Raw genomic sequence first — 26,216 nt, 5'->3', positions numbered from 1 at the left:
GTTTTTAAATTTGCTAGAAATAGAAAGATGTTTCTCAAGGGCTTATTTGGCCTAGTTTATGTAATATTTCTCATCTCTGTAATTTTCATGCAGCATTTTAACCTGAAAATGTGCTCTCCTTCCCCTCTTACCCGTTTCGCTGTTTCTCACCACTATCTTCATTAAGTGTTCCAAGTCAAGTCAGTATTAAGGGATTAAGCAAAGGACAGAACTGTTATTAGAAAAGACTTTTTATTGCAAGATTTTCCAGCAGTTTAAAGCCAAGAGAGGGAAACTGTGAATTAAATTGCTTTTTTGCTTCTCAAAATTGACCTAATTAAGTCATAATGATAAAAGGGGGCTTCCTACTTTCTGGGCTTTTTTTATTGAATTACATTGGTTAATAAAATTATATAGATTTCAGGTGTACAATTCTATAATACATCATCTGTATATTGTATTGTGTTCACCACCCCATTTCTCATTTCATCACCATTAAGCCCCCTTTCCCCACTTTACTCTCTCCTGCCTTCTCCCCACCCCCATCTCCTTTCCCAATGTAGGATAGAAAGATTACATTGGTAAAACAGGGTATTTTCCACCATTAGGTAAAGCTTGTCTAAGAGTGTGTCAATTAAAGCATGGTGAGTTTAGCTATAAACACAATATTAGAAACACTGACTATTAAAGCTAAGCAAAGATCAAAGAACAATTATTCCAAGAAGTTTCCACAAAGAAGCACCAAAGTGAGGATTAAAGATCAGTCCTTCTAAACAACAAAACGTAAGTGAAATCAGTAGCAAGCATAAGACTTGTGAAACTGGTTTACCTCTTTCTTAAAAGTGTGAGGTTCAAGGAAGAAAGTATGTTTTATGTGGTCAGTGGTGTGTGAAGAAGCGTGGGGTTCTGCCTGGGGTGGGGTGGAAAAGCAGATGTGTTTGTGTGGAAAGAAGGGCAGAGAGAAACAGAGAGACAAAAAGACAGTGACAAATAATCTGCTCCTTTAAAACTCCACAAGCGAATAGAGATGCTGAGTGTCTGGGTCCTGGGATACAGAGATGATGACACTACCAGGAGCAACAAGCCTGGTGGGGCACACAAACCTATAAACATGAATCTCCGAGTAAAATCTGATGGTAATATCGAGGGCAGAATGTCCACAGCTGCAGGTGAGGCCAACTTTGGTGAGTAGGTGACATTGGGGTTGGGTTTTGATGATTGACCAGGAGTTATTCAGACAAAGAAGAAGAAGGTGCCTTTCTGAACGGACAGATAGCTGTGCAGAGGAACAGGGCCTTCAAAGGGCATGGAAGAGCCCAGCATCCTGAGGAGGCCAGGGTGCCCAAGTGTGAGGGCAGCTGAGGATGGAGCTGGAAGGAAGCAGGGAGCCTGGGTATGGTAGCCCTTTAGAGTTTGAAGCATTAGGCAAAAGGGAACCAAAATGTATTTTCTATGTCAGGGAGTGGTTTGATTTATAGAAATACAAGTCTGGGTGGGCTAGAAAATGTCAATCGGGGGGCAGGGGGACATATGTAATACTTTCCACAATAAAAGATTAAAAATTAAAAAAATAAATACAAGTCTGGGGAAGTATAAAGGAAAGGTCTGAGTGGAGAGGGGCTGGGGGCAAGGAAACCAGCTGGAGGGTGTCACAGTTAAGTACTAGGGCAGTGGCAGTGACACCAGAATCCAGAGACGGTTAAGGAGGAATTGCAGGATTTATAATTAAACATGGGCAGGGAAAGAAAGAAGAGTCAAGGATGGCCTCAAAGCTACTGGCTTTGGAAAGGGTGAAAAGTTGCTCTGAGTGTAGAATACAGGAACAAACTGTAGGTGCTAGGAAAACGAAAGGTGAGCATCATGGTCGTCAGGAAGATGAGGATTGAGGACATCCAGAGAGCACGTGAGTGAGGAGGTTGAGAAAGGAATGCTGGGAACATCATCACATGGGGCAATGATTCTTAACAAGGGAGGCGGCACCAAGGAAAGGAAGGTCCCCCGAACTGTATCTTGGCTCTCTGACTGGCTCTGCTTGGCTGCTCTGCTTGGGGACAAGGTGGGTTTTGGTGACAGGGCATACTTTTTAGGAAAGGCAGGCTTGCGGAATTTTCCTTTTCCATCTTCATTGCCTGGTAACTATGTTTGCACCTTTACTGTGGAGATAAGGTGGCAGATGGTTCATTACTGCCGCCCTAGAAAGGTGTTCCTGTCAAACCTTGATCCATTGTGCGGGCAGGCCAGTGGCTTTAACACTGGCAGTTAGAAGGAGATAAAATCAGCTATCTCTGTGTTTCTGAGTAGAGAGTGGAGGGGTGGTGACATTGAGGTCAGCCTATCTGGCATTCCTTCTGGTCTTAACTTGGCTTTCTGGTCACCTGTGTTTTCTATTCCCTGCCCCAAATTACTATGCTACCTCAGAACCACTACTTTTTATTACCTAGATGCTCTCCTCTCCTACACTCCAGTAAATGGACTCTAGAAATTTTGCCTGTGTTGCCAAGAGGAACAGATGTTTTTTGTCTTTACCTTAACTAAACTTCAGCTGGCCACCTACTTGTTACTGAATGTCTATCCCTTTGGCTTCTGTGGTATTATTTCCTCCTGTTGTCTGCTGCTCTTTTTTTTTTTTTTAAACCATTCCTTCTTAATCTCTCTGCCTTCTCTGCCTGAAACGTATACCTTGGTGTTTCTCATGGTTTGTTTGTGAATCATGACACCCAGCATCAACATTTGTGTGACCTCCTTGGGAAGATTTTAATCCATTCTCAGGGTTTTCATGGCCATTTAATACCTAAATACAGTTGTTCGTATGGAAAAAGACTTGCAAGTTTATGATGATAGTAGCTTTAACTCCAAAGAATGTCACAACTGTAAACCTACTTTGGCCCACACGGTTTGGATCTGTAGATCTCGAGGCCTGCCCACCAATTTGAGCTTCAGAGTAATGTCTGATTATTTATTAGATGTCTCCCACAGATCTCTAAAGATCTGCTAAATGTAATGGACCATTCTCCACTCTTAACAGTGCAACATTTAAAACTCTTAAAGTACCACACAAGTCAAGTTCACCTCCCACATATAATCAGTCAAGTTTCTAAACCTAAAGTGTTCTCACATCTGTTCTCCATACTACCCCTTTCTTACAGTGCTGGGCTTTAGGCCTTATCATTGCTAGTCTGATTTATTGCAATGGCTTCATAATTTGAATCTCTGCAGGAGCTCAGTATTGCTTTCCTTAAACTCATCTTCCATGCTGCTACCAGAATAAGCTATCAAAATTGTAATTCTGCCTGACCAGTGTGGCTCAGTGGTTGAGCATCGACCTGTGAACCAGGAGGTCACCGTTTGATTCCCAGTCAAGGCACATGCCTGGGTTGTGAGCTTGATCCCCAGTGGGGGACATGCAGGAGGCAGCCAATCAATGATTCTCTCTCATCATTGATGTTTCTATCCCTCTTTCCTTCTTCCTTCCTCTCTCTGAAATCAGTATGGTTTTTTTAAAAAAAAGAAATGTAATTCTACTATCAATAAAAATGGCAATAGATCTCATAACATGTAAAAACACTCATGATATATTCTAAGTTAAAACAAGGCAGACTCTAAAACAGTATGTCCATTATAATTCCATATGTGGCTTTTAGAAATATATATATATATATAAAATTTTTTTTCAATAAATGAAATGAAGACCATCCGTCTAAACAATTAACAGGGGTTATCTTCCAGTGGTAGATCATGGGTGATTTTCTTTTTTTACTTATTTAGTTTTCCAAGCTTTCTGCAATAAACAAATATTCTTTTTGAAATCAGGAAATCGATAAATCCCACAAATCTAACAATTTCAATTTCTACTGTAAAATGTTGAGTTAGCTCTCTGCTGGTAGAATAAAGTCCAAGAATGTTTTCACGGCAGACAAGGCCCTCCATGAGCTGGCCACCACATTCCTCTCTAGCCTAATTTCCCATAGAGGAATGGTTCTCAAAATATAGGGTGCATCAGAATCAGTAGGCCCTACCCACAGAGTTTCTGATTCCAATCAAGTCTGAGATGGGGCCCAGGAATTTGCTATTCTAACCACTGGTTCCAATGCAGTTGGTCTGGGAACATATTTTTTAAATTATTGTGATAAAATATACATAACAAAAATTATATCTTAACTATTTTTAAGTGTATAATTCAATAGCATTAACAATTTACAACATTGTACAATTACCCTCATTATCACTTTTAGAACTTTTTCATCTTCCCAAATAAACTCTGCACCCATTAAACAATAACTCCCTCTTCCCCTCTCCACCCAGCCCCCAGCCCCTGGTTAACCTCTACTCTACCTTCTATGTCCGTGAATTTGCCTACTCTATATACCTCATATAAGTGGAATCATTTGTCAGCATCTGCTGGTGTCAGTGTTCCAGATTTTGGGTTAAGAGGTGTGCAGCGATATCTCATTGTTATGTTAATTTGCATTTCCCTTGTGACATGAAATGGAGCATTAATTTTTTTTAACACTTTGTTGCATTAAAAACAAACAAACTGGTTTTTCATGCTATGTTCCTAATGTCTGTCAAGGTCATCTTCTGAGATGAGACGAATAAAGCGAGTCTATTAAAATTGAAAACAAAAGTATACACAAAAATATATGTCAGAACAAACGATACAGCAAGTGTTTTTATTTGACCAACTCCACCACAGACAATTGCTCAGTTGGTCCCATTTCTGCCTGTAACTTCCTAGCCTCCCTGAACTTTCACCTCAACCTCCCTTACACCTAGCTCCCGATCTCCATTTTCCACAGGCTACCTCCAAGAAGCATTTCTTCTCTACACAACCAAGACCTGTGGAGAATCATTTCAGTTCCTCTCACTCACTAGTCCTACTGCCCGACCTGATTCATACTATTCCCAATTCTGGCTCAATCTAACTATTTTTACATATCTCAGAATTTTGAAGTTACAAGTGTTCAACTTCAGTTTGTGTTTGATTTCTGTTTGGCAAATCCTCTTACTAATGTTGGATGTGCTTACTCTTTCCCCAATCTCCACATTCTCAAGGTCCTCAGTCCATTTCTCTCCCCGTCCCTCACCACCTCTGGGCTAATGACCTTGCTTTCTACTTCACAGAGAAAACAACCTCAATCATGCACCGAAGCCAGAAAGCTGGGCTTACTCTTGGACTCTTTTCTCGTTCTCAACACAATGTCCAATCAGTTACATTTTCAAATAATCTTAAAGGAATTAAAAATACATAATTAAGTATTTAAAAATTCTTCTACAGGAAAATAAAAACATTCATTACTAAAAAAAACATGTTCTATATTAAATACATTAAAATATAGATCATTTTATAAATTAAATCATTTTAAACATGATAAAATTTCTGATACAAGGTTACTTATACATAGTTCAATGACTAACTTTGAAAATATAAAAACTATGTCCTTCTTTTAAAAAAGATTTAACTTCATGCTACAAAATTATCCAAAGTTAAAAAGTGCTTCCATTTTGTTCCATTTTTAAAGCAATTGTAGCACAACATCATACCTTAAAAAAAAGATGAGTTAGGGCCTAAGTCTCAGCCTGCTTGCCTAAAAATGAAAACTTCAGAGACTTTCTAGTCCGGAAAAGGCTGGGAGGCTGGCTGATTTCAGTGCCAGCAAAGCTGTCATCGGCCGAGCTAACACTGCCCTTGTTCTCAGAACCAGGCAATGCCTCCTTCTGCCCACTCCTATGAAGGAGCCCTTCTATGCCTACTGGTTCCTAATTCAGAAAAGTTTCCTGAAAGAATTTCGATATTTAAATGCTATGCCAATACTGAAACTCTTCTAAAGATTGAGGAATTTGGCATTTGGATTTTATACAAAAAGTCATGAAATGAAAAAGAAAAAGAAAAAAAGACACTTCATTTGGTCACTTGATTTCATTTCTTGTCGAGGTAGGATAATTTTCTTCTTTTTCCAAAAACTGTCCTGACTACACAAACGGTGGCTGTGCAGGGAAGGGTTCTAATGCCTTGTCCGCATTCTTCCAGTTGTCAAAATTTTCTTTGTACCACTCAACTGATAGGGGGGAAAAAAAGACAAAAATCAAAATTAAAAAACTAAACATCAGTTAAACAAAATTTACTGAGTTCTGCTAAGTAAGAAAAGTCTTGCCCAACAGCTTATGAGGACTGCCTAATGACAATTTGATTTTGAACTGACATTAATCAGAAGATATTTCATCAACGAAAATTCAGATTTAAAAATCAACTATTTTTTTCTTTTTAACTTCAAAAGTGCTTCAATGTTTAATATGCTGGTGTAAGTGTTTAAGACATTCTGATTTTAAGAAATTCAGGGGGAAATGAGATAAATCATTTGCATTAGTTTTAAAGTTACAGAAAATAGGTGTAGTATTTTATTCATGTAAATGTAGTAATAATGCATTACAGGCATAGTGAAATGATATGAGTTTCCTTCTATTACTATGCAAAATTATTTTATGTTGCTATACTATCAGTAAAGTTTTTTAATTTAAAAAAAGATAAATTAGCTTTGAATTTGGTTTTTAAAATTTAACACAAGTATTTTGTATTTTAAACTCTGAATCAAGAATTTATGTTTGGACATATTTTTTCTCATTAGTACATTTCTAAACAGAACGTTAATATATATACACAGACTTTATATATACCTATTTTATTTTATTTATTTATTTTTTAATATATATATTTTTATTGCTTTTTTACAGAGAGGAAGGGAGAGAGATAGAGAGTTAGAAACATCGATGAGAGAGAAACATCGATCAGCTGCCTCCTGCACATCCCCCACCGGAATCGAACCCGGGACCCCTCAGTCCGCAGGCCAACGCTCTATCCACTGAGCCAAACCGGTTTCGGCTATATACCTATTTTAATAGATATTTCTATACATATTCAACTTGCTTCCTATTTGTTTGTTTCAATATAAAAAGACTCAAGATACTTGCCCTTTGACTCACTGGATAGAGCGTTGGCCTGAAGACCTAAGGGTCCCAGGTTTGATTCCAGTCAAGAGCAAATGCCCAGGTAGTGGGCTCGTTCCCCAGTAGGGGGCATGCAGGAGGCAGCTGATCAATGATTCTCATCACTGATGTTTCTATCTCTCTCTCTCTCTCTCTCTCTCTCTCTCACTCTCTCTCCCTTCCTTTCTGAAATCAATAAAAACATATTTATTAAAAAAAAGACTTAAAACACTTGAAGACTGTAAGTATCTATATTTCATCAAATCTAAAATGACACTTATCTTAAGATAGACCATTATTTTACATACCACTAAGAAAGAAAAACGTTGCAATGATAATTTTAAGATGCTAATGACTGTAAAAACACATAACTTTTAAGGACATGAAAAAAAGTAAAAAATTGTGTACCTGAGAAACAATGAAATTAAGTAGCTGATAAATGCTAAAAAGATATAGGAAGACTGATCAGAAGTTAGTTTATGAAATTCAAGATGCTTAGGAAATATAGTACTATTGCTAGAAATATACTAAATGTAACAATTTGAAAAGTAAAAATGATTCATCGCAATATTCTACTGAATTTGTAGTGTTCTGAAGAGAAACCACTTTTTCTTTAAATTTTTCTCAACCTTCATCCCTCAAATGACCAATTCATAACATACTTGTTTTCTTTATTCCTTCTTTCCAAGGCACTTTAGGTCTCCATCCTAAGCCATGTATTTTTTCTGATTTCATTGGATATCTCATGTCATTGATGGGTCTTGGAAAACAAAACAGATTTAAAATGACACTGTGGAAATATATTTACAAATCTGAATACTAAGAGAAATAATGGGTGTCCATGGATCTTCACCAGAGTTCAAATTTTTTTCTTAAAAATTTTCTCCCTGATGACATGACCATAGAAAATTTATAAAATAAAGTGTATATATTTTTAAAATCATCTATAATCCCAGATGCCTAACACTTACTGTGGCTTATCTTCTCATTTCAGCACAATCTAAGTATGAATGTAGTGGGTCATACCTAAATGATGAATAAATAAATGCATATAAACTTATTAGGACTCTGGTGTTCCATATCCTGGGCTGGGTACTTTATATTATAACTGAACCTTAAAATGCTTTTTAAAAAGCAAGATTAAGTCCTAGCTTGTTTGGTTCAGTGGGTAGAGCATCGGTCTGTGGATTGAAGGGTACTGGGTTCAATTCTGGTCAAGGGCACATGCCCAGGTTGTGGGTTCAATCCCCAGTAAGGGGTGTGCAGGAGGCAGCCAGTCAATGATTCTCTCTCATCATTGATGTTTCTATCTCCCTCTCCCTTCCTTTCTGAAATCAATAAAAATATTTTTTTTTAAAAGCAAGATAATATTTTCTCTATTTCACACTCAAGGAAACCTCAGTCTTGGAAAAGGTCAGTAAGTTTCTTTAAATCACACAGTTAGTAATAATGCTACACTTTATTCTTATGACATTTATAATTAGAAAAAAATATTTTAGTAGAAAACTCAAAATGGACAAACTAGTTTCTGGTTAAGTCCACATATTTTATAATTTTATGAGTACCTAAGATGCCAAATCTTTCCCCAATGTTTTAACTTGTTACTCACCTATCATTAACATAATCAACCCAGTTTTCCATTTCAGACTCTGAATTGGTCTCTTTGATCTGTCAAAACAGAAAGGGCTTTTAAGTCAAATTATAAAATGAGACCAGAGAATAAGAATGGTTTCAATAGAGGATTCAAAAGACAAGGAAAACAACTTCCTGAAAGCAGGAGAGACAACTAAGATGAACAGCATTTTAGTAACTTTCTGTACTTTATAACCCAATCTCTAGCTGAAGCTCAGAAAGAATACATATTGTATACTATCGCAGAAAATAAAATTTTTTGGCTTTTGGTTATTACTCATTGTGATATTGTCTTTATAATAAGAAATATATGTTTGGTAGTCAACCCTGTTCCTGTCACGGAACTCCTGAAATACTTGGAATTTCCTAAATAATAAGAGATAAAGGTGTCTTTTGCTATTTATAATAAGCCCTTTTCAATTGTATCAGAGTTGATGTTAGTAACTGATCTTGGGGAAGCTCCTAAGGATGGGGGCTGGCTGCCAGGAGAACCAACCAGGTGATTAGAGGGATAGAACTCAGCCCCCTCTCCCCACACACCTGGGAGAGGGAGGGGAAGAAGTGCTTGAGGTTGAATTAATCACCAATGTGTTAATCAATCATGCCTACTTAATGAAGCCTCCATTTAAAAAAAACACACAAACACACACACACACACACACACACACACACAAAGACAGGGTTTGGAGTTTCTAGCCTGCTAACACATGGAGGAGCTAGGAGAGGGGCATGCCCAGAGAGAGCATGGATACTCCACACCCCTTCCCTCACACCTTGCCCTATGTGTCTCCTCCCCTGGCTGTTCCTGAGCTACAGTCTGTGTAAAAGACCAGTGATCTAGAAAGTAAACTGCTTCCTGAGTTCTATGAGCCACTCTAGCAAATTACCTCCAACTTATAGCTGGTTGGTCAGAAGCACAGGTGACAGCCAAGTCTTACAAATGGCATCTGAACTGAGGACAGTCTTGTGGGAATGATTCGTTAACCTGCGGGATCTGATACTATCTCCAGATAGAAACCATCAGAATTGAGTTAAATTGTAGAACACCCAGACGGTAAATGACAATTGTTCGGTGTGGGAAACCCACACGTTAGGAGTACAGAGAATTCTGAGAATAGTGCAGAGGAAAACAACAGTTTTTCAATACACTCAGTCCTCCTTTCCACTGAATTCTGAGATTTATCATTGATGTTCACAAATACATACAGACACTCATAACCATAATTATTTACATACCATTGTTCCTTTATTCTAAGACTTAAAGCTTTTTATTTCTAAAATTGAGGTATATCTTTTATTGGGTAGGTAGATTTAATATATTAGGATTTTTCCCCCGAAAAACTGTTACTAAATGAGTGATATAATTTCAAATGACACATCTTAGTGTATAGATAGTAAACATAGTGATTGTCAACCTTTTACATCTCATGGCACATAAACTAATTACTAAAACCTGTGGCACATCAAAAGTATATTTCTTGCTGATCTGACAAAAAAATACATATTATTTTTATTCATTCACACCAGATGGCCATTGTTGTGTTGGCTGTTGTCTTTTTTTTTTTTTTAATCTCATGCTCTGAAAAGAGGTCAGTGCCCCTGACTAAATAGTTAGGTATTATTACATGTTTTAAAAATTCTTGCAGCACTCTGGTCAAAAATTGCTGGTATATATAATTATAAATTTTATGTATTATTTATTAACTTTTCAATTGAATAAACTGTAAATTGTTGATTTTGTCTAAATTAGTCATTGCTATCACTAAATTTTGAAAACACTACCCTTTCACAACATATACGTACCAGTTGTATTAGTTCTTTGGCAAGCTGGAGAACTGACATTTCAAAATTGGTTCCAATGTTATAAATTTCACCTGGCTTCCCCTTTTTCAGGACAGTGAGAAATGCTTCTACTACATCAGTAGCATAAAGAAAACTTCTCTTTTGGAGTCCTGATCCATGAATGCAGCTAAAAAGATTAAATAAAAGGAAATCATAAAATGTAAAAAAGTAAGCTCTTCCAAACCAAAGTAAGGCAACAATTGAGCACAACTCCAGAAAAGCCAATTCCCAATGCGATCCTAGAAATCTTTTACGGAAAACACAAAATTTCACAACTTTTATAAATTTTATCCATAGTTCTTAAATGATCTTCAAACCTCTTGAGGGTACTCAGTAGAAAAGTGGCAAATATATGTGACCCTCTGAGAAATATTTATTCATCAATTTATTTTGAAGAAATATCTACAGTTTTATGAATTAAATAAATCCTTTCAAAAAGTAAAGTTATATACAGATAGATGTCAAATTTTATGCGATAACTGCAAGTTCCAGGATAAATCATTTAAGAACTGAATTTTTTCCCTCTGTCACCATTTATTCCCCTTTCCTCCATTCTACCTCCCCGAAACCTCTTTCCCTCTAGTAATAACCATACTGTTGTGTGTCTATGAGTTGTTTTTTTTGTTTTTGTGTTTTGCTTAGTCCCTTCACTTAGGAACTGAAATGATCTTAGTAAATAAATTATAAAGATGAATTACAAATTATACTTATTTTTTAAAGAACTATTGACTAAATGTAGAAGAAATTCCACAACATTTCCGAAAAGCATATGGGTACAAAGGTAAATAGTAACATACCATTTCCTGTTGTGTTGTAGTAAAGAAATAAATTTTGGAATAACCTAAAAGAATATTTAAATATCACTTTAGACTTTGGAAATTTACTCATTAATATGAATCTAAGCTCATCATATTATTGTTAAGAAGTATACATATAGCCCAGCTGATGTGGCTCAGTGGTTGAGAGGTCATTTGTTGGGGCACAGGCCCAGTTGTGGGCTCATTCCCCAGTATGAGGCATGCAGGAGGCAGCCGATCTATGTTTCTCTCTCATCGATGTTTCAATCTCTCTCTCTCCCTCTCCCTTCCTCTTTCTCTAAAATCAATAAAAACATATTTTTTTAAAAAAAAAAAATACACATATAGATGCATTCCAATTATTATCAGAGTTCAAGAAAAACCGATTACAATTTCAATAAGTAAAAGAACTCTGCCGAAACCGGTTTGGCTCAGTGGATAGAGCGTCGGCCTGCGGACTGAAGGGTCCCAGGTTCGGTTCCGGTCAAGGGCATGTACCTGGGTTGCGGGCACATCCCCAGTGGGAGATGTGCAGGAGGCAGCTGATTGATGTTTCTCTCTCATCGATGTTTCTAACTCTCTCTATCTCTCTCCCTTCCTCTCTGTAAAAAATCAATAAAATATATTAAAAAAAAAAATAAGTAAAAGAACTCTAAGACAGCTTCCTATTTCACAAAAACAAGTTATCTCCTAGAAAAATATGAAAATAAGATAATACTATAAATAGTGGAAAATTTCAGAAAATCTTCATGAACAATTTGCTTTTTCATCACAAAACTCATTATTGTGTTGACTGTATAAGAGCAATTGCTTTATATATAACACCTTCTCAATAAGTGCTTGTGAAATTAATAAAAAAGTACATTCCAGCCCTAACCGGTTTGGCTCAGTGGATAGAGTGTCAGCCTGCGGACTCAAGGGTCCCAGGTTCGATTCCAGTCAAGGGCATGTACTTTGGTTGCGGGCACATCCCCAGTAGGGAGTGTGCAGGAGGCAGCTGATCGATGTTTCTCTCCCATCGATGTTTCTAACTCTCTATCCCTCTCCCTTCCTCTCTGTAAAAAATCAATAAAATATATTTAAAAAATAAAAAAGTACATTCCAGTGCCTTGGATTCAAAGTAAACTTATGTTAAACAAGGTGAGATAAACTAGTAATTTTATAATAAACCTGTTAAAGATACTCTAAAACTTAAGCAAAGTAGATATTAACCCCAGCAGATCATGATAAAGCCCTTTCCTTTGGACAAACAGATTAATGCAACCAGCTGGGAAGTGAAAAACTCGCTCTAAATTTAGGATGAGAGGGAGCACAGTTACTTAAAATTGGGCTTAATGGTACAGAAGCAATCACACAGGCATTAACTATATTTGACTACATTTCTTTTTTAAACTTCAACTTGTTGTTCCATTTATTTATGCCTTCATTGGTTGACTCTTGAACGTGCCCTGTCAGGGGATTGAACCTGCAACCCCTGATGTATCAGGATGATGCTCTAACCAACTGAGCTACTCAGCTAGGGCTGACTACATTTCATTTTATATATTTTTTTCTTTATTGATTTCAGAGAGAAAAGAAGAGGGAGAGAGCGATAGAAACATCAATGATGAGAGAGAATCGGCTACCTCCTGCACGTGCCCTACTGGGGATCAAACCCACAATCCAGATATGTGCCCTGACTGGGAATTAAACCTTGATCTCCTGGTTCATAGGTCAACGCTCAGCCACTGAGCCACACTAGCAGGGTCTGACTACATTTCTTTATTCACTACTTGTACTACTCTCTGGAAGACATTCAGGCCTGCAACAATAAAGAGGAGTTGGAGAACAGTTAACCAGATGACTGCAAGATAAATTTATTCCCCCCCGCCTTTATTTTTTATCCAGTCTCTTAGCTCCCTCCAGCCCTTATCTCAGTTCACTCCAGATATTACTCTGAGGACAGGGACCAAGCCTTAGTTGTCCTATCCCCCAGCCATCCTCAGGGGCCATACACTGCACTCTCTAGAAGTGCTACAGACAGAATTGAATCAAAGGACAAAGACACTAATGTGACCTATTTGGGGATTTCATACAGTAGCAGGAAACAAACAATGTTCTCCAAAGGCCTCAAGTGCACAGTCTCTCTGGGGAACACTTTAAGCGCAGAGAGGTTACCTAAAACTTGAATAAAACAGATTTGCCAAAGCTCTACCACACGCAAAGTACTCCCTCTTGCCTTCATTGGGCAAATATTAGTGTACAGCACCATCTGTCTCTTTAAATGTCCGTGACTTTGGAGTCCTGCTTTCCAAAATGCACTCTGAAGTCAACATTTCCAGTTCAGGATTCTTGGCACCAGCATGGCTGATTTCTATGGTGTCTCTGCCCACTGGAGATGCTTTCTTCCATACTAACATCCCATCGCTGTGGAGTCTCAGATCAATTTCTGTACAAGCTTGCCACATCACTCTCTAACTAGTTTTTACATTCATGTATAGCCTGACGTACCGGTCTCCCTGCAAACCAGGAGTCTAAACTGCAGCATGATAGCAGTGCTTGGGAATCCTGCAAAGTGCAAGGCATGTTCACGTGTATCATCTCACTGGATTCCTCAAAATCCTTTCTAATATTATCCTTACTCCTCAATCGAAAGATGATGCTCAAAGGGCCCAAGGTCATGCCAGCTGATGAATGTAAAATCAAGACTTAAGCTCAAGTCTTCCAACTCTAAACCAGAGACCTGCATGTGGCCTATATAGCATCTATAAATTACGTATCATTACAACATAATTGTTGAACAAATAACTGAAGAGAGGTTATTGTAAGTTACAATCGCTAAAACACTCTGAATTTAGAAATAAAATGTACCTTTTCTGGATACTGATGTGGTCCATAAACATTACTGCTTCTTGTGATGACAACTGGAAACTTAAAGAGTATTCGACAGTAAGATAATGGAAAGGTCCAAAATAATAATTATCTGAAGTTAAGCAGCTTTAAAATATGGCGCTTTTGGCTAAATAATTCCACACACCTTAAGGACAGAGCGAAGGGATTTTTTTTCTAATGTAAGACTCCTGAAAAGACGGGAGAGGATGGGATTCAGATAAAGGCAGAGGTTTCAAGAGGAATTTTTTCTTTATTGGGACAAGGGGAGGACAAGTACAGATGAAGGCAGGTTTGTAAGTTTGACAGAAGAAAATGAAGGAAATTTCCACCTGATTATTTCAGAGACCACCTCTAGGTTTGGTTAGATGTTATACTTCAAGGCTTTCTCTGCTGTACCAACCCTTACAAATAAAAAACCTACCAGGAAAGGGAAAAGGATCAATGTTACTGGAACACAAAAGGCAAAAGAACCGTAAGTCATTCCTTGCCTTGCCTTTCTGGCCCAGACCCTAATTACTCCCACAGGTCAGTGGGAAGCCAAATGTAGGGGGTTCGAGCTGATAATTCATACTGGGTAAGGCTCCCCGCTGACACTGTCAGAGCCACCGGGGAACTCTGCCTCCTATTCATGAGGAGCCACGAGAGGTGAATTGTGCAGACAGGAGCACAGAGGCGGTAATCGAATCTGCCCTCCCTCTCTCTTCCTTCACTCCCAGGTTTCCTGGGAACAGGGCTTTTCACTTTAGCTGTAATACTCTACCTATTACTGAAGTAAGAAAAAACACACCATACAAATCATTCCTTTAAAAGATGAACTAAACAAGAAGTAGGTCCTACATTGTCCACATGCTATAGAAAATCAGTTTTTTTAAATTTCTTAATATGTAACTTTTCTCACTATATATCTTCTACCCTAGAAATGAAATATTGCTAATGCTAACTTGACGTTTTAACATCTAAGTCCAAAGAAAAATGATTCAAGAGTTTTAAATTTAAATTTAAATTAAAGTTCTTACTTTATATTGTTCCCAGTAAGATTGTACAAAACACTCAGCCTCTGCCTTAGATGATGCATATGGATTTGTTGGTTGTTTGGGTGAAGATTCATCAAATTCCTAATTTTAAAAAGATAAATTTCTTTTAAAAAGTAGTATGCATACTTTCTAAGTAGAGAAATCAGAAAACATATTACAAACTTGAAATGTTAATCACTACATTAAAAAAGACATTAATGAACCCCAACTACGTGCCACACATTTCTCTGAGCACTTTAATGTAGTAACCTATTTAAAGTTCACAACCACCCAATGAGGCAAGAGGCAGAACAGCAAGTGCAAAGGCCCTGAGACAGAAGTGTGGTCAAGGGAACTACAAGGAGCTTCGTTAGACGGGAGAGAAATGGGAGATGAGGTTGGAGAGCTCGAGGGAGGCAGAATATGTGGAACCTTGAAGGCCAACATCAAAACATTAACTGACCTTGAGCAGAATAGTAATGTCATGATCTTACATTTAAAAAATTATTCTGACTACTGTGTCACATCAGATGTAGGGTGACAAGGTACAAGGAGGAAGAAGTTCAGCTTATAAAAAATGCAAGGAGAAATGAAAATGGTTGCTTCTCAGAGGTGAGATTGTGGATTGAAAAGTGGTTAGGGCAGTGATGGCGGACCTATGACACTCATTTTTTTGGTTGATTTTTCTTTGTTAAATGGCATTTAAATATATAAAATAAATATCAAAAATATAAGTCTTTGTTTTACTATGGTTGCAAATATCAAAAAATTTCTATATGTGACATGGCACCAGAGTTAAGTTAAGTTAGCGTTTTTCAAAATGCTGACACGCGGAGCTCAAAAGGCTCGCCATCACTGAGTTAGGGTCTGCTTTTTCTCACTATAAGTTTTTCCAAACTACCTGATTTTTTTCACTCACACGTGTTTTGGCAAAAACAAAATAAAACAGAATGAGGTCGTTACTGACTATGAAAAAAATAGACTGAAAAATGGAGCCATTTTTTGCATTAAAAGTATGACATTTACATATGATTTACAAAGGAGAGCAGATTCCAGTTTCTACAATAATTTCACACTCACTCCTTGACATCCCAGGGTGCTTTCCTGAGTGAACAGGCAGCATGCTGTAGCCTAATTTACACATGCTCTAGCTGATGCAAATAACACTCATCATGCAAATAAGACTAGACAAAAAGATGAAATCTGCTGTTCTCTTGTAAAACATTGTCAGTCATATTACATTTACATCTCTTCTGTGAGTATTGTTTTTGCCTTTGGAGTGGCATTATTTGATTTGAACAGAGGCACAATGGAATGACAACTGGAGAGTCCCACAGGTAATGTATAATCAGAGGCTGAAAAAAGCCCAGAGAAAGTCTTAATATTTAAGGTTTGTTGCAAGGTCCATGGTAAGTAGATGAAATATATATTTTCTAAGCTTACCTTATCAAGACTCCCTCCATATACTTCATCTGTGCTGACGTAAATAAATTTCTCCACTCTGGCTTCATGAGCAGCACTTACCAAAACGTGAGTGCCATAAACATTAACGTATGTAAACTCAAAGGCACGTACAAATGAAAGATCTAAAGAAAAGAGAGAAAGCAAGAACAATTCCATCCAAGGGATAAAATAAATACCAAATGGTAGACTCAGGTTTAAGGAAAACTCTATTCCCTTCTCTTCAGTCACTACAAATGCAATAGTTTTAAAAATAACATAAAACACATGACTATTACGATTTCTTTAAGCCTAAATTACATCGTACGTGTACATTCTTAGAGCCTAGAAAACCATCAGTGCTAGATTTGTAGGAAACTTTTAATTCCATAAGAAAAATAAATAAATAATACATCTAAATTTAAAATATTTTTAAATTTAAAATTTTTTTGAAATTTCATGTTGAAGGTAGAGGGCTGGGCTTTTCAGCTCAACATGTTATTGCTGAAAACAACAACTATTGGACAAATTATTTTATAATACATAAACTAGAGGCCCGGTGCACGAAATTCATGCACTTGGGCGGGGGGGGGGGGGGGGGGTGTCCCTCAGCCCGGATTGCAAGAGGGCGCAGACTAGGCCGAGGGACCCTAATGGTGCATGATCGGGGCCAGGGAGGGACATGGGAGGTTGGCCAGCCAGAGAGGGACTGTGGGAGGGTTCCAGGGTGTGTCTGGCCCATCTCGCTCAGTCCCGATCGCCCGGACCTTAGCAGCAAGCTAACCTACTGGTTGCAGTGTCTGCCCTCTGGTGGTCAGTACACATCATAGTGAGCGGTTGAGCGGCCTTAGCCTATCATTAGCATATTACACTTTGATTGGTTGAATGGCCAACCTGACGATTGGACACTTAGCATATTAGGCTTTTATTATATAGGATTCACTTTTAAAGAATCAATTCTCTATAACCTGGGAATGAGGGGAGCTTTCCTCACTATGGCTCACAATACAGAAGCCAAAGAAAAGAAATTGATAAATTTGACTACATAAAATTTTTTGCATGGTTAAAAAAACAACAACAGAAAAATCTACAAATTAAAAAGACAAATGACAAACTGGGAAAATATTTAAACTTATCAGAAATAAAGGGTTAATATATTCAATCTATAAAGAAGTTATAAAAAATAACAACCCTATGGTAAAATGGGGAAGAGACATAAATAGTTTGGACAATAAATACAAAGGTCCTGAAGCTTAAGATGCTCAACCTGATTAAGAAAAATCCAAATTAAAAACTCATAGAGCCCTGGCCAGTGTGGCTCAGTTGGTTGAGCACCATCCTGTGCACCAAAAGGTCGCCAGTTCAATTCCTGGTCAGGGCAGAGACTCAGGTTTTGGGTTCGATCCCCATTCAGGGAGTGTGCTGGAGGCAGCTGATTGATGTTTCTATCTCATATCAATGTTTCTCTCTCTCTCTCTCTCTCTCTCTCTCTCTCTCTCTAAAAAAATCAATGCAAATATTTTTTTTAAAATACAGTTTGAATGTCCATCTCCTCAAAAGTAATCACTATGCTGACTTTGGTTAAACTCATATTTTTAAGATAACATTCAAGGTTACATTTCAATCTACACTAAAAAAAAAAAGTGACCTAAAAAGCACCAATTACCTTGACGACAGAGTGACCCCTGGCTTGTTTTCCTAGTAGAGCATGGTATATGCTTGCTCAAGGACACATACTAAGTACCTACTTGTTCAACCCCATTACTGGACTTTGATTTAGGCCAGTGATGGCGAACCTATGACACGCGTGTCAACTCATTTTTTTGGTTGATTTTTCTTTGTTAAATGGCATTTAAATATATAAAATAAATATCAAAAATATAAGTCTTTGTTTTACTGTGGTTGCAAATATCAAAAAATTTCTATATGTGACACAGTACCAGAGTTAAGTTAGGGTTTTTCAAAATGCTGACACGCCAAGCTCAAAAGGTTCGCCATCACTGATTTAGGCTAATCAGCCACTGGAAAAGATAATTTGCCCCTCATAACTGTAACATAAAACAATGCTTACCTACATGTGTTTGTGCAGCAAAATGTAGTACTATATCTATTTTCTCTGTTTCAAAAAGCAGTTTCACAAAGTGAGAATCACATATGTCACCCTATATAAAAGCAAACATGAAAAAACTAAATTTCATTTAGCATCCTCATTTGTAAAAACCATTTTACTATATGAACAACAACAAAATGATAAGAGAAGAATTCATTCTCCCCTCCCCAGTTTAATAGAGAACAGCTTAAAATTTAACTGAGAGGTCTAGAGAGTACAGTAATGAATGATGTATTTTTTTTTTCAGCATCCTAGGATATAAAATATTCAATTCAAAAATATTTTTGCAAATAAATGTTTAAAATAATATTTTATTGAGCACCAACTACTACTGAGGACTGTACTAGGTTTTTTCCATAACATTCTTGCCAACCTAAGGTCACTATATTAACAGGACAAATTTTAAACATATTTTCAAAAGTTCGAGATAACCATTATTGAAATATATTTAAAGTAATTATTACAATTGGAATGACATTTTGAAAAATGTACTCAATCACAACTAAGTAAATGTAAGAGTACTTCTGATGTGTAGTTGGTTCTAAAAATATGTTTTCTCACCCTAGCTGATTTGGCTCAGTGGATAGTGTGGGCCTGTGGCTGATGGGTCCTGAGTTTGATTCAGGTGAAGGGCACATGTCCAGGTTGCAGGCTCGATCCCCAGTAGGGGACATGCAGGAGACAGTCAATCAATGATTCTCATCATTGATGTTTCTATCCCTCTCTCCCTCTCCCTTCCTCTCTGAAATCAATCCTATATAATAAAAGGCTAATATGCAAATCAACTTAAGTGGAACAACCGATCGCTATGACACACACTGACCACCAGGGGGCAGATGCTCAACGCAGGAGCTGTCCCCTGGTGGTCAGTGCACTCCCATAGGGGAACCGCCGCTCAGCCAGAGGCCAGGCTCATGGCTGGTGAGCGCAGCGATGGTGGCGGGAGCCTCTCCCACATCCGCAGCAGCACTAAGGATGTCCAACTGATGGCTTATGCCCAGTTGGACATCCCCAGAGGGCTCCTGGACTGCGAGAGGGTGCAGGCCAGGCTGAAGGACCTCCCTACCTCCCCCGGAGTGCATGAATTTTGTGCATCAGGCCTCTAGTAAAAAGATTTTAAAAAATAATAAAATAAAATAAAATGTATTCTCAATAATTCTTTGGTGACTGAAGAAAACACTTTCATACAGAAGAACAGAATCATGAAATGTGGTTAAAAATAGAGTTTCTAGAATCACTAAAAAAAAAAACCCACATAGCCCTAACCGGTTTGGCTCAGTGGATAGAGCGTTGGCCTGCGGATTGAAGGGTTCCAGGTTCAATTCTGGTCAAGGGCATGTACCTTCGTTGCAGGCACATCCCCAGTAGGGAGTGTGCAGGAGGCAGCTGATCGATGTTTCTCTCTCATCAATGTTTCTAACTCTCTATCCCTCTCCCTTCCTCTCTGTAAAAAATCAATAAAATATATTTTTTTAAAAAAACCCCACATAAACCATAGGATAACGAGTTGCATTTGACATTAAAATTTGCCTTTGCAAATTAATGACCTGGTTCTCTGGTTTATACTTTGGACTCTTTTAAGAGTGGCTCGTAAGAATCAGTCTCCCAGAGCCAATCAATCAACTTTCATGGAAGAAGACTATCCAATGGGCTGTATGGTGGGCTTTTTGGCTATTGGCTGGCCTGTGTAACCCCTCAATCTTCTTAAATCCCAGCAAGGCCTTATTAAGAAAGATAGTGAGGACCTAAAAGTAACAAACCATGTAAGTTCAATCAGCTACTCATAGATGTGCCAAAGTACCGAAAATCACATGTAACTTTATATATCGTGTCAATCCAAAAGTAGTATTCTCTATAGCACGTGGTACTTCTGGAAACTAAAAGGTCTTTAGTTAGCATGTTTTCTAAGCCCACATTACACAAGTGTGTGAAGAAGGAAGATATAATGTCTGAGTAAGTAAAGAGGCAATCTATAATAATTATATAATTACAAGAAACTTTCATACCTGTATAAATTTGTAGTTTTGTTTGTTAGAAATGGTTTCAAGATTCTTCAAACTTGCGCAGTAATCCAGCTTTTAATAAGTAAGAGAAAGAAGGGTAGAGAAACAATACAAAAAGTGATAAGAGCTTTTCCTATAAAATATCAATTTATTTTAAAGACTATAGATGTTCTGATTGTAATACAAGAACATATGTTCTTAAAGTGTTTGCTTTTTGTATTTTTAAAAGTTTCTAATATCTTAAAAGTAAAAAACAAAAACGTAATTTCGTTATCGTTTCAAAACACACATACACACACACAATAAAATCACTTGTTATAAACCTCTCCTTTAAAAAATTTTCCTGCCCAGATTTGCCTCCAGCCTCTAGTAGCTAGAAAAGTTTACTATTCCTTACTGAAAAGGAATTAGTGATTGAGAACAATTACACCTGTGTTACACATATTATAGCTCATTACACTTTTTCTGAGTTAACTGCTGGTAAATTGGTATAGAGAAGGGAAAAAAATTACTATGAAAGCAAGGCAGGTAAAAATTTCTAGGACTTATGGATTATTCTTTGACTACGCATTTTTCCTATTACATTTTGTGAAATGAAGGTAACTAACTGCATCTTGTGTTTAAAGTAAAAAATTCAGTAATCATGGTATTTCCTCTGCCCAGCAGGTGTGGCTCAATGGTTGAGTGTCGACCTATGAAACGGGTGATCAGGGCTCGGTTCCCGGGTGGGGCACCTGCCCGGGCTGGGGGCTTAATCCCCAGTGTGGGGCAGGCAGGATGCTGCCGATCAGTGATTCTCTTCCATCATTGATGTTTCTCTCTCTGTCTCCCTCTCCCTTCCTCTCTGAAATGAATTTTTTTTTAAATTAGTGGTTACCAATCATGGTTTCAGATTCTCTAGGGAGAGTCCGACTATTATTAAAAAATTCTCAAAATTAAATTAATTACATTTTAATTTAAAAACTAAATCTACAGTTTTCCATGAGGTGGCAGTTATAAAATCAAATTATAAAATCAAATAATCATAATATTCCAATTCAGAAAAAGGTTAATAATCACAAAATTACACTAAATATTGAGTTTAGGGTGAAGTTTTTTGGGGGTAAAAATACTGCTCTTAAAACCTTTACTTTATAGGCTATCATAATAAATGAAAAAGTTTCAAAGGACTTTATTACTAAGATTAAATATAGCATGAACACATAACTATAGGCCCCTAAGTTACTAAAGTGATAAAAAAATGAAATTATTAGCATGGCAAAATTCTAATATTTTAAAAAATATAAATAAGTTTCAGTGCATGAACTCATTTTTATAAAACTCACCTTGTCTAGATTTATGATCATATAGTTTGGATAATCTTCCACTAAAGAGACAATCACATGTGATGCACTATAAGAAAAAAGTATATGTTGTTAGTAGAAAACTTCACCTTTTCCATAAATTCTTTAATGTTACTCTAAGCCAGTGGTCAGCAAACTCATTAGTCAACAGAGCCAAATATCAACAGTACAACGACTGAAATTTCTTTTGAGAGCCAAATTTTTTAAACTTAAACTATATGGGTAGGTACATTGTTATTAACTTAATTAGGGTACTCCTAAGGCTTAGGAAGAGCCACACTCAAGGGGCCAAAGAGCCACATGTGGCTCGCGAGCTGCAGTTTGCCGACCACTGCTCTAAGCTATCAAGTATTAGGCAACAAATGAAAGATACCTTTACATTTTTACAAGAAATATAACTACACTGAATATACACACACTAACCTTGTCAATAGTATCAATATACAAAGCCTTATATTCCCTTTACGCTATGGAGAAGACAATTTACTGGTCGTGGGTATAAGAAAAAATTAGTTTAAACAAGTGATCTGTCCATGCATGCTTTGAGTATGGAAGTAAAGCAGGATGATAAATACATGGTTGGTGGTCAGTGCAAATGGACTATAATGAGCCTTTTCAGAGGCTGTAAACGTTAAGTTAGTATGAGCAAAGGAGTTGTCTATGTTCAATGTAATTCTACTGCAATTACTACCTCTTAGTACAGAATTTGATGATGTAAACCGGGGGCGTGGGGGGGTGTCCTAGACTAAACCTAGGTTTCCAAGTTTCGCTGAAACCATCTGAGTTAGATATCCACAGTGGCTCCTGGGTTTCAGAGGACCCTGAAGTGGAACCAGAGGCATATCTCAGAGAGATGATCCACCAGATTTTATCATATACACCAAACACGGGCAGGAACAAGGGCAGCCCTTGACCAAATGTTGCATTCAGAGTTTGTACTTAGCAGCCCTTTCATAGCATTTTCTAGAAATACCCTTCCAGGACCAGCACTCTCACACCAGTACCATCCTTTCATGTCCACGCTCCTGTTCTCATTAAGTGAACCTTGCCTGCTGGTACCCTTCTCCAAGTCACTTTCAGCTCAGAAGAGAAGATTTAATGTGCTAATGGGCTTGGGAGAAAGAGTCCCATGTCCCTCTTCTTCCACGAGGCATTGGGAGTGTTTCTTGTTTGCACTTATGCACTCATCCATTCAACAATTACTGAAGACCTTTAGAAAACGGGCATTCTTCCGGGTGCTAAGAGAGCAGCAGTTTCTGCCCTCATTCCGTTTATATTCTGAAGTGGGGATGCAAGCAATAAATGATACATAATAATAAACACAATGCGTAATACCATTTCGGGGCGTGGTAAGTGTTAGTAGGGAGGGGCTATTTCATTTTAGATAGGGTGGTCAGGTAAGGCCTGAGGAGGTGGCCTCTGAGGAAACATCTGAACTGAGTGACACAAACAGCCTAAGCAAAGGGGAAGCAAGGGCAGAGGCCTCAAGAAAGGAGGAAGGAGCCTCCTGTGTTCCAGGGAAGGCAAGAGGCAAGTGTGGCCGGCACAGAAAAGCTAGGGGCAGACTGGCAGGAGATCAGAGTGGAAAAGTAATGCTTGGGCATGTGAGAGTCTTCCAGATAGGGGAGAGAGTCTGGCTTTTATTCTAAATCTGATAGGAATCATCGGAGTAAAAGTTGTGCACGCTTACTTAATAAGCACTGACTTGTGAGAAACAGACTTGGAAGCATTGTGACCAATTAGGAGGCTACAGCAGTCGTCCAGGCAAAAGAAGAAAGTACCCTGGGCTGGGTACAAGGGGAAGGGGTAAGTGAAGGTAACTAACTGCATCTTGAAGATGGGGTGAGAAGAGGCCTTGAGGATAATTTGGAAGTAGCGAGAGAGGACTTGATTGTGGGTGCGAGGGAAAGAGGCAACAAACGTTTAGTACCAACAGAGAATTTTTAAGTCAGTTGAATAAATCAATGTCCTAGCACATTACAAAAATTTATTTTTTGGCGACAAGACCCGTGTATTGGAGGGGAGGGGGTCCGGAGGGTTGAAGCACCTGGCGAGCAGCTTACTGCAATTACGGGCGCACCCAGAAGAGCGACAGGTGCGCCTCGGGCCAGGTAGGAGGGCGGGGTACCCCGCCCCTCTGCTTGGAGAGGAAGGCGTTTTAAAGAAGCCGCAGTTTCAAAGGAACCAGGTCCTCGCAGGCCAGGAGCGGGGAGAAGGCAGGCAGATACCGGTCATGCACTAAGACTGTCCCCGTCTCAGACACCCAAAGCTGGTCCCAAGCTGCCAAGAGCACGCAGAGCCGCAGGAAAAGGCTGGGATTTCGGGGGGGCCACGACTCGGCCAGCGACGCCGTTACCTACATGAAACCAGCGCCCCCGGTCACCAGCACCCGCTTCGTAAAGCTGCTGGGAGGACCCAGGGGATCCGCCCCACACGCAGCCGACATCTCCGGGGTCAGCAGCGCCTGGCACCGTAAAGTGCCAGGTGTCCAGACCGTAGGGAAGTTCCACCGCGACCTTTTACGACGCGCCTCGTTCCCGCCTCCCCCCCCCCTCCCCCCCCCCCGCCCCAAAGTTACAGGGGCGGCTTCGGGGACGTAGCGGATTCCCCGCCCATTGGAGGGCTGGGCGGAGCCCTGGGGTGCGCAGGCGGGCGCAGCGATTCTCTGCCGCCGCCGGATTTGCTAGCATCTAAGGCGGGTGTCTGGGAAAGGGGGGTCTTGGAGGTTTCCGGGCGAGTGTCACCGACATGAATCGGGCTTTACTTAGATACCCAGGTGGTCGGAGTTATGCATGACTACCTTCTTTTCATTTTTGTGCAGCAGCGATCTCCACTGATTACGCAGCAGTTGAGTTGTGAACTCCCGGGGCAGTTATCTGACCAAGTATAGAGATGAGAGGTTGGAATAGCAAAATGACCTCTTGCTATTGGTGTTAATATTATTACAGACAGCGCAAGCGGCTTGCAAGCAGGGTAAAGATGTTCCCTCTCCCTGGTGGGCAAACTGCGGTTCGCGAGCCACATGCGGCCCTTTGGCCCCTTGAGTGTGGCTCTTCCTAAGCCTTAGGAGTACCCTAATTAAGTTAATAACAATGTACCTACCTATATAGTTTTAAGTTTAAAAAATTTGGCTCTCAAAAGAAATTTCAATCGTTGTGCTGTGGATATTTGGCTCTGTTGACTAATGAGTTTGCCGACCACTGCGAGTCCTACTCTAAGATCTTTTCCTGCTCTGCCCTAGCCTGTATCCTTGTTTTTCCTTGGATTCGCCTGGCATGCTACTTCCTTAGACCTGGGTGCTGTTTCCCCAGATGTCTGCCTGGTATTGACCAGCCAAGACGAAACACTTTACTCTTTATTTTTCTCCAGAGCAGTTATCAACATTTATGTTGAATTGGTCATTGTTCCTGCCCCATGAGGGCGGGGCTTTGTTTCCTGATACAATCCCAAAGGCCTGGGACCAAGCCTGGCACAGAACAAACTCAGTAAATAGTGTTAAATAGGCGAATAAAAATCTTACGGGTTTTTGGGTTTTTTTTTTTAACAATGTACTGGCAGAGCCTAAAAAGAATGGAAATACCTGGTATACTAGTATGTAGAGGTGTCATTTGTTTCTACAACATTTTGGTGGGCAAATTCAAATGTGTACATATCCTATGGTCCCCAAATTCTATGATGTATAATATAGGTAATTGCAGGAAAACACAAGTATGTTCATTGCTATATTGCTCTTAATAATGAAAAACTAGACACAATGTAAATGTCTACTAATACTGTTGCACTTTTTAAATTCAATGGGCTGATAAACAGTCTTTTAAAATAATGTACCAACATGGAATGAGGACCAAATTCATTGTGGATACTTACGGTCTTATATGACCAGGCTCCCCACCCTTTATCATCGCCCCAATTTGACCCCCTCCTTGCAGGCCCCAGAAAGGGCATCTGACTCACCCTAGGCCAGTGGTCGGCAAACCGCGGCTTGGGAGCCACATGCGGCTCTTTGGCCCCTTGAGTGTGGCTCTTCCACAAAATAACACGTGTGTGCACGCACGTACAGTGCGAAGTTGACTTAAAACTTTAAGTAAAGTTTCTTATGTTAATTTTAGGGAATGTTGTGGAGTGAAAGAAGATGTAGTGTCCAGGATTGAGAAAGGTATGTTGAGATGGTTTGGACATATAGAGAGGATGAACGAAAGGAGATA

At 38.9% G+C, this 26,216-nt stretch overlaps 1 protein-coding gene across 1 annotated transcript; it reads right to left on the bottom strand.

Annotated features, from left to right (window-relative positions):
• Positions 1–4,230: 4,230 nt before the first annotated feature.
• Positions 4,231–24,457, bottom strand: TGDS (TDP-glucose 4,6-dehydratase). The gene is made up of 12 exons (XM_070408780.1): positions 24,372–24,457; positions 21,994–22,060; positions 20,672–20,740; positions 18,627–18,717; positions 16,559–16,701; positions 15,119–15,217; positions 14,082–14,141; positions 11,232–11,275; positions 10,396–10,561; positions 8,570–8,628; positions 7,623–7,720; positions 4,231–6,035 (listed from the first exon to the last, which is right to left on the bottom strand). Exons 1-12 carry the CDS (start codon positions 24,455–24,457, stop codon positions 5,950–5,952), a joined length of 1,068 nt encoding a protein of 355 aa, XP_070264881.1. The 3' UTR covers positions 4,231–5,949.
• Positions 24,458–26,216: the final 1,759 nt, after the last annotated feature.

The sequence above is a fragment of the Myotis yumanensis genome, unplaced genomic scaffold, assembly GCF_028538775.1.
Source record: "Myotis yumanensis isolate MYYU_CA2020_CCGP unplaced genomic scaffold, mMyoYum1.0.hap1 SCAF_3, whole genome shotgun sequence".
Lineage (NCBI taxonomy): Eukaryota > Metazoa > Chordata > Mammalia > Chiroptera > Vespertilionidae > Myotis > Myotis yumanensis.
This window is presented reverse-complemented; position numbering and strand designations above follow the sequence as displayed.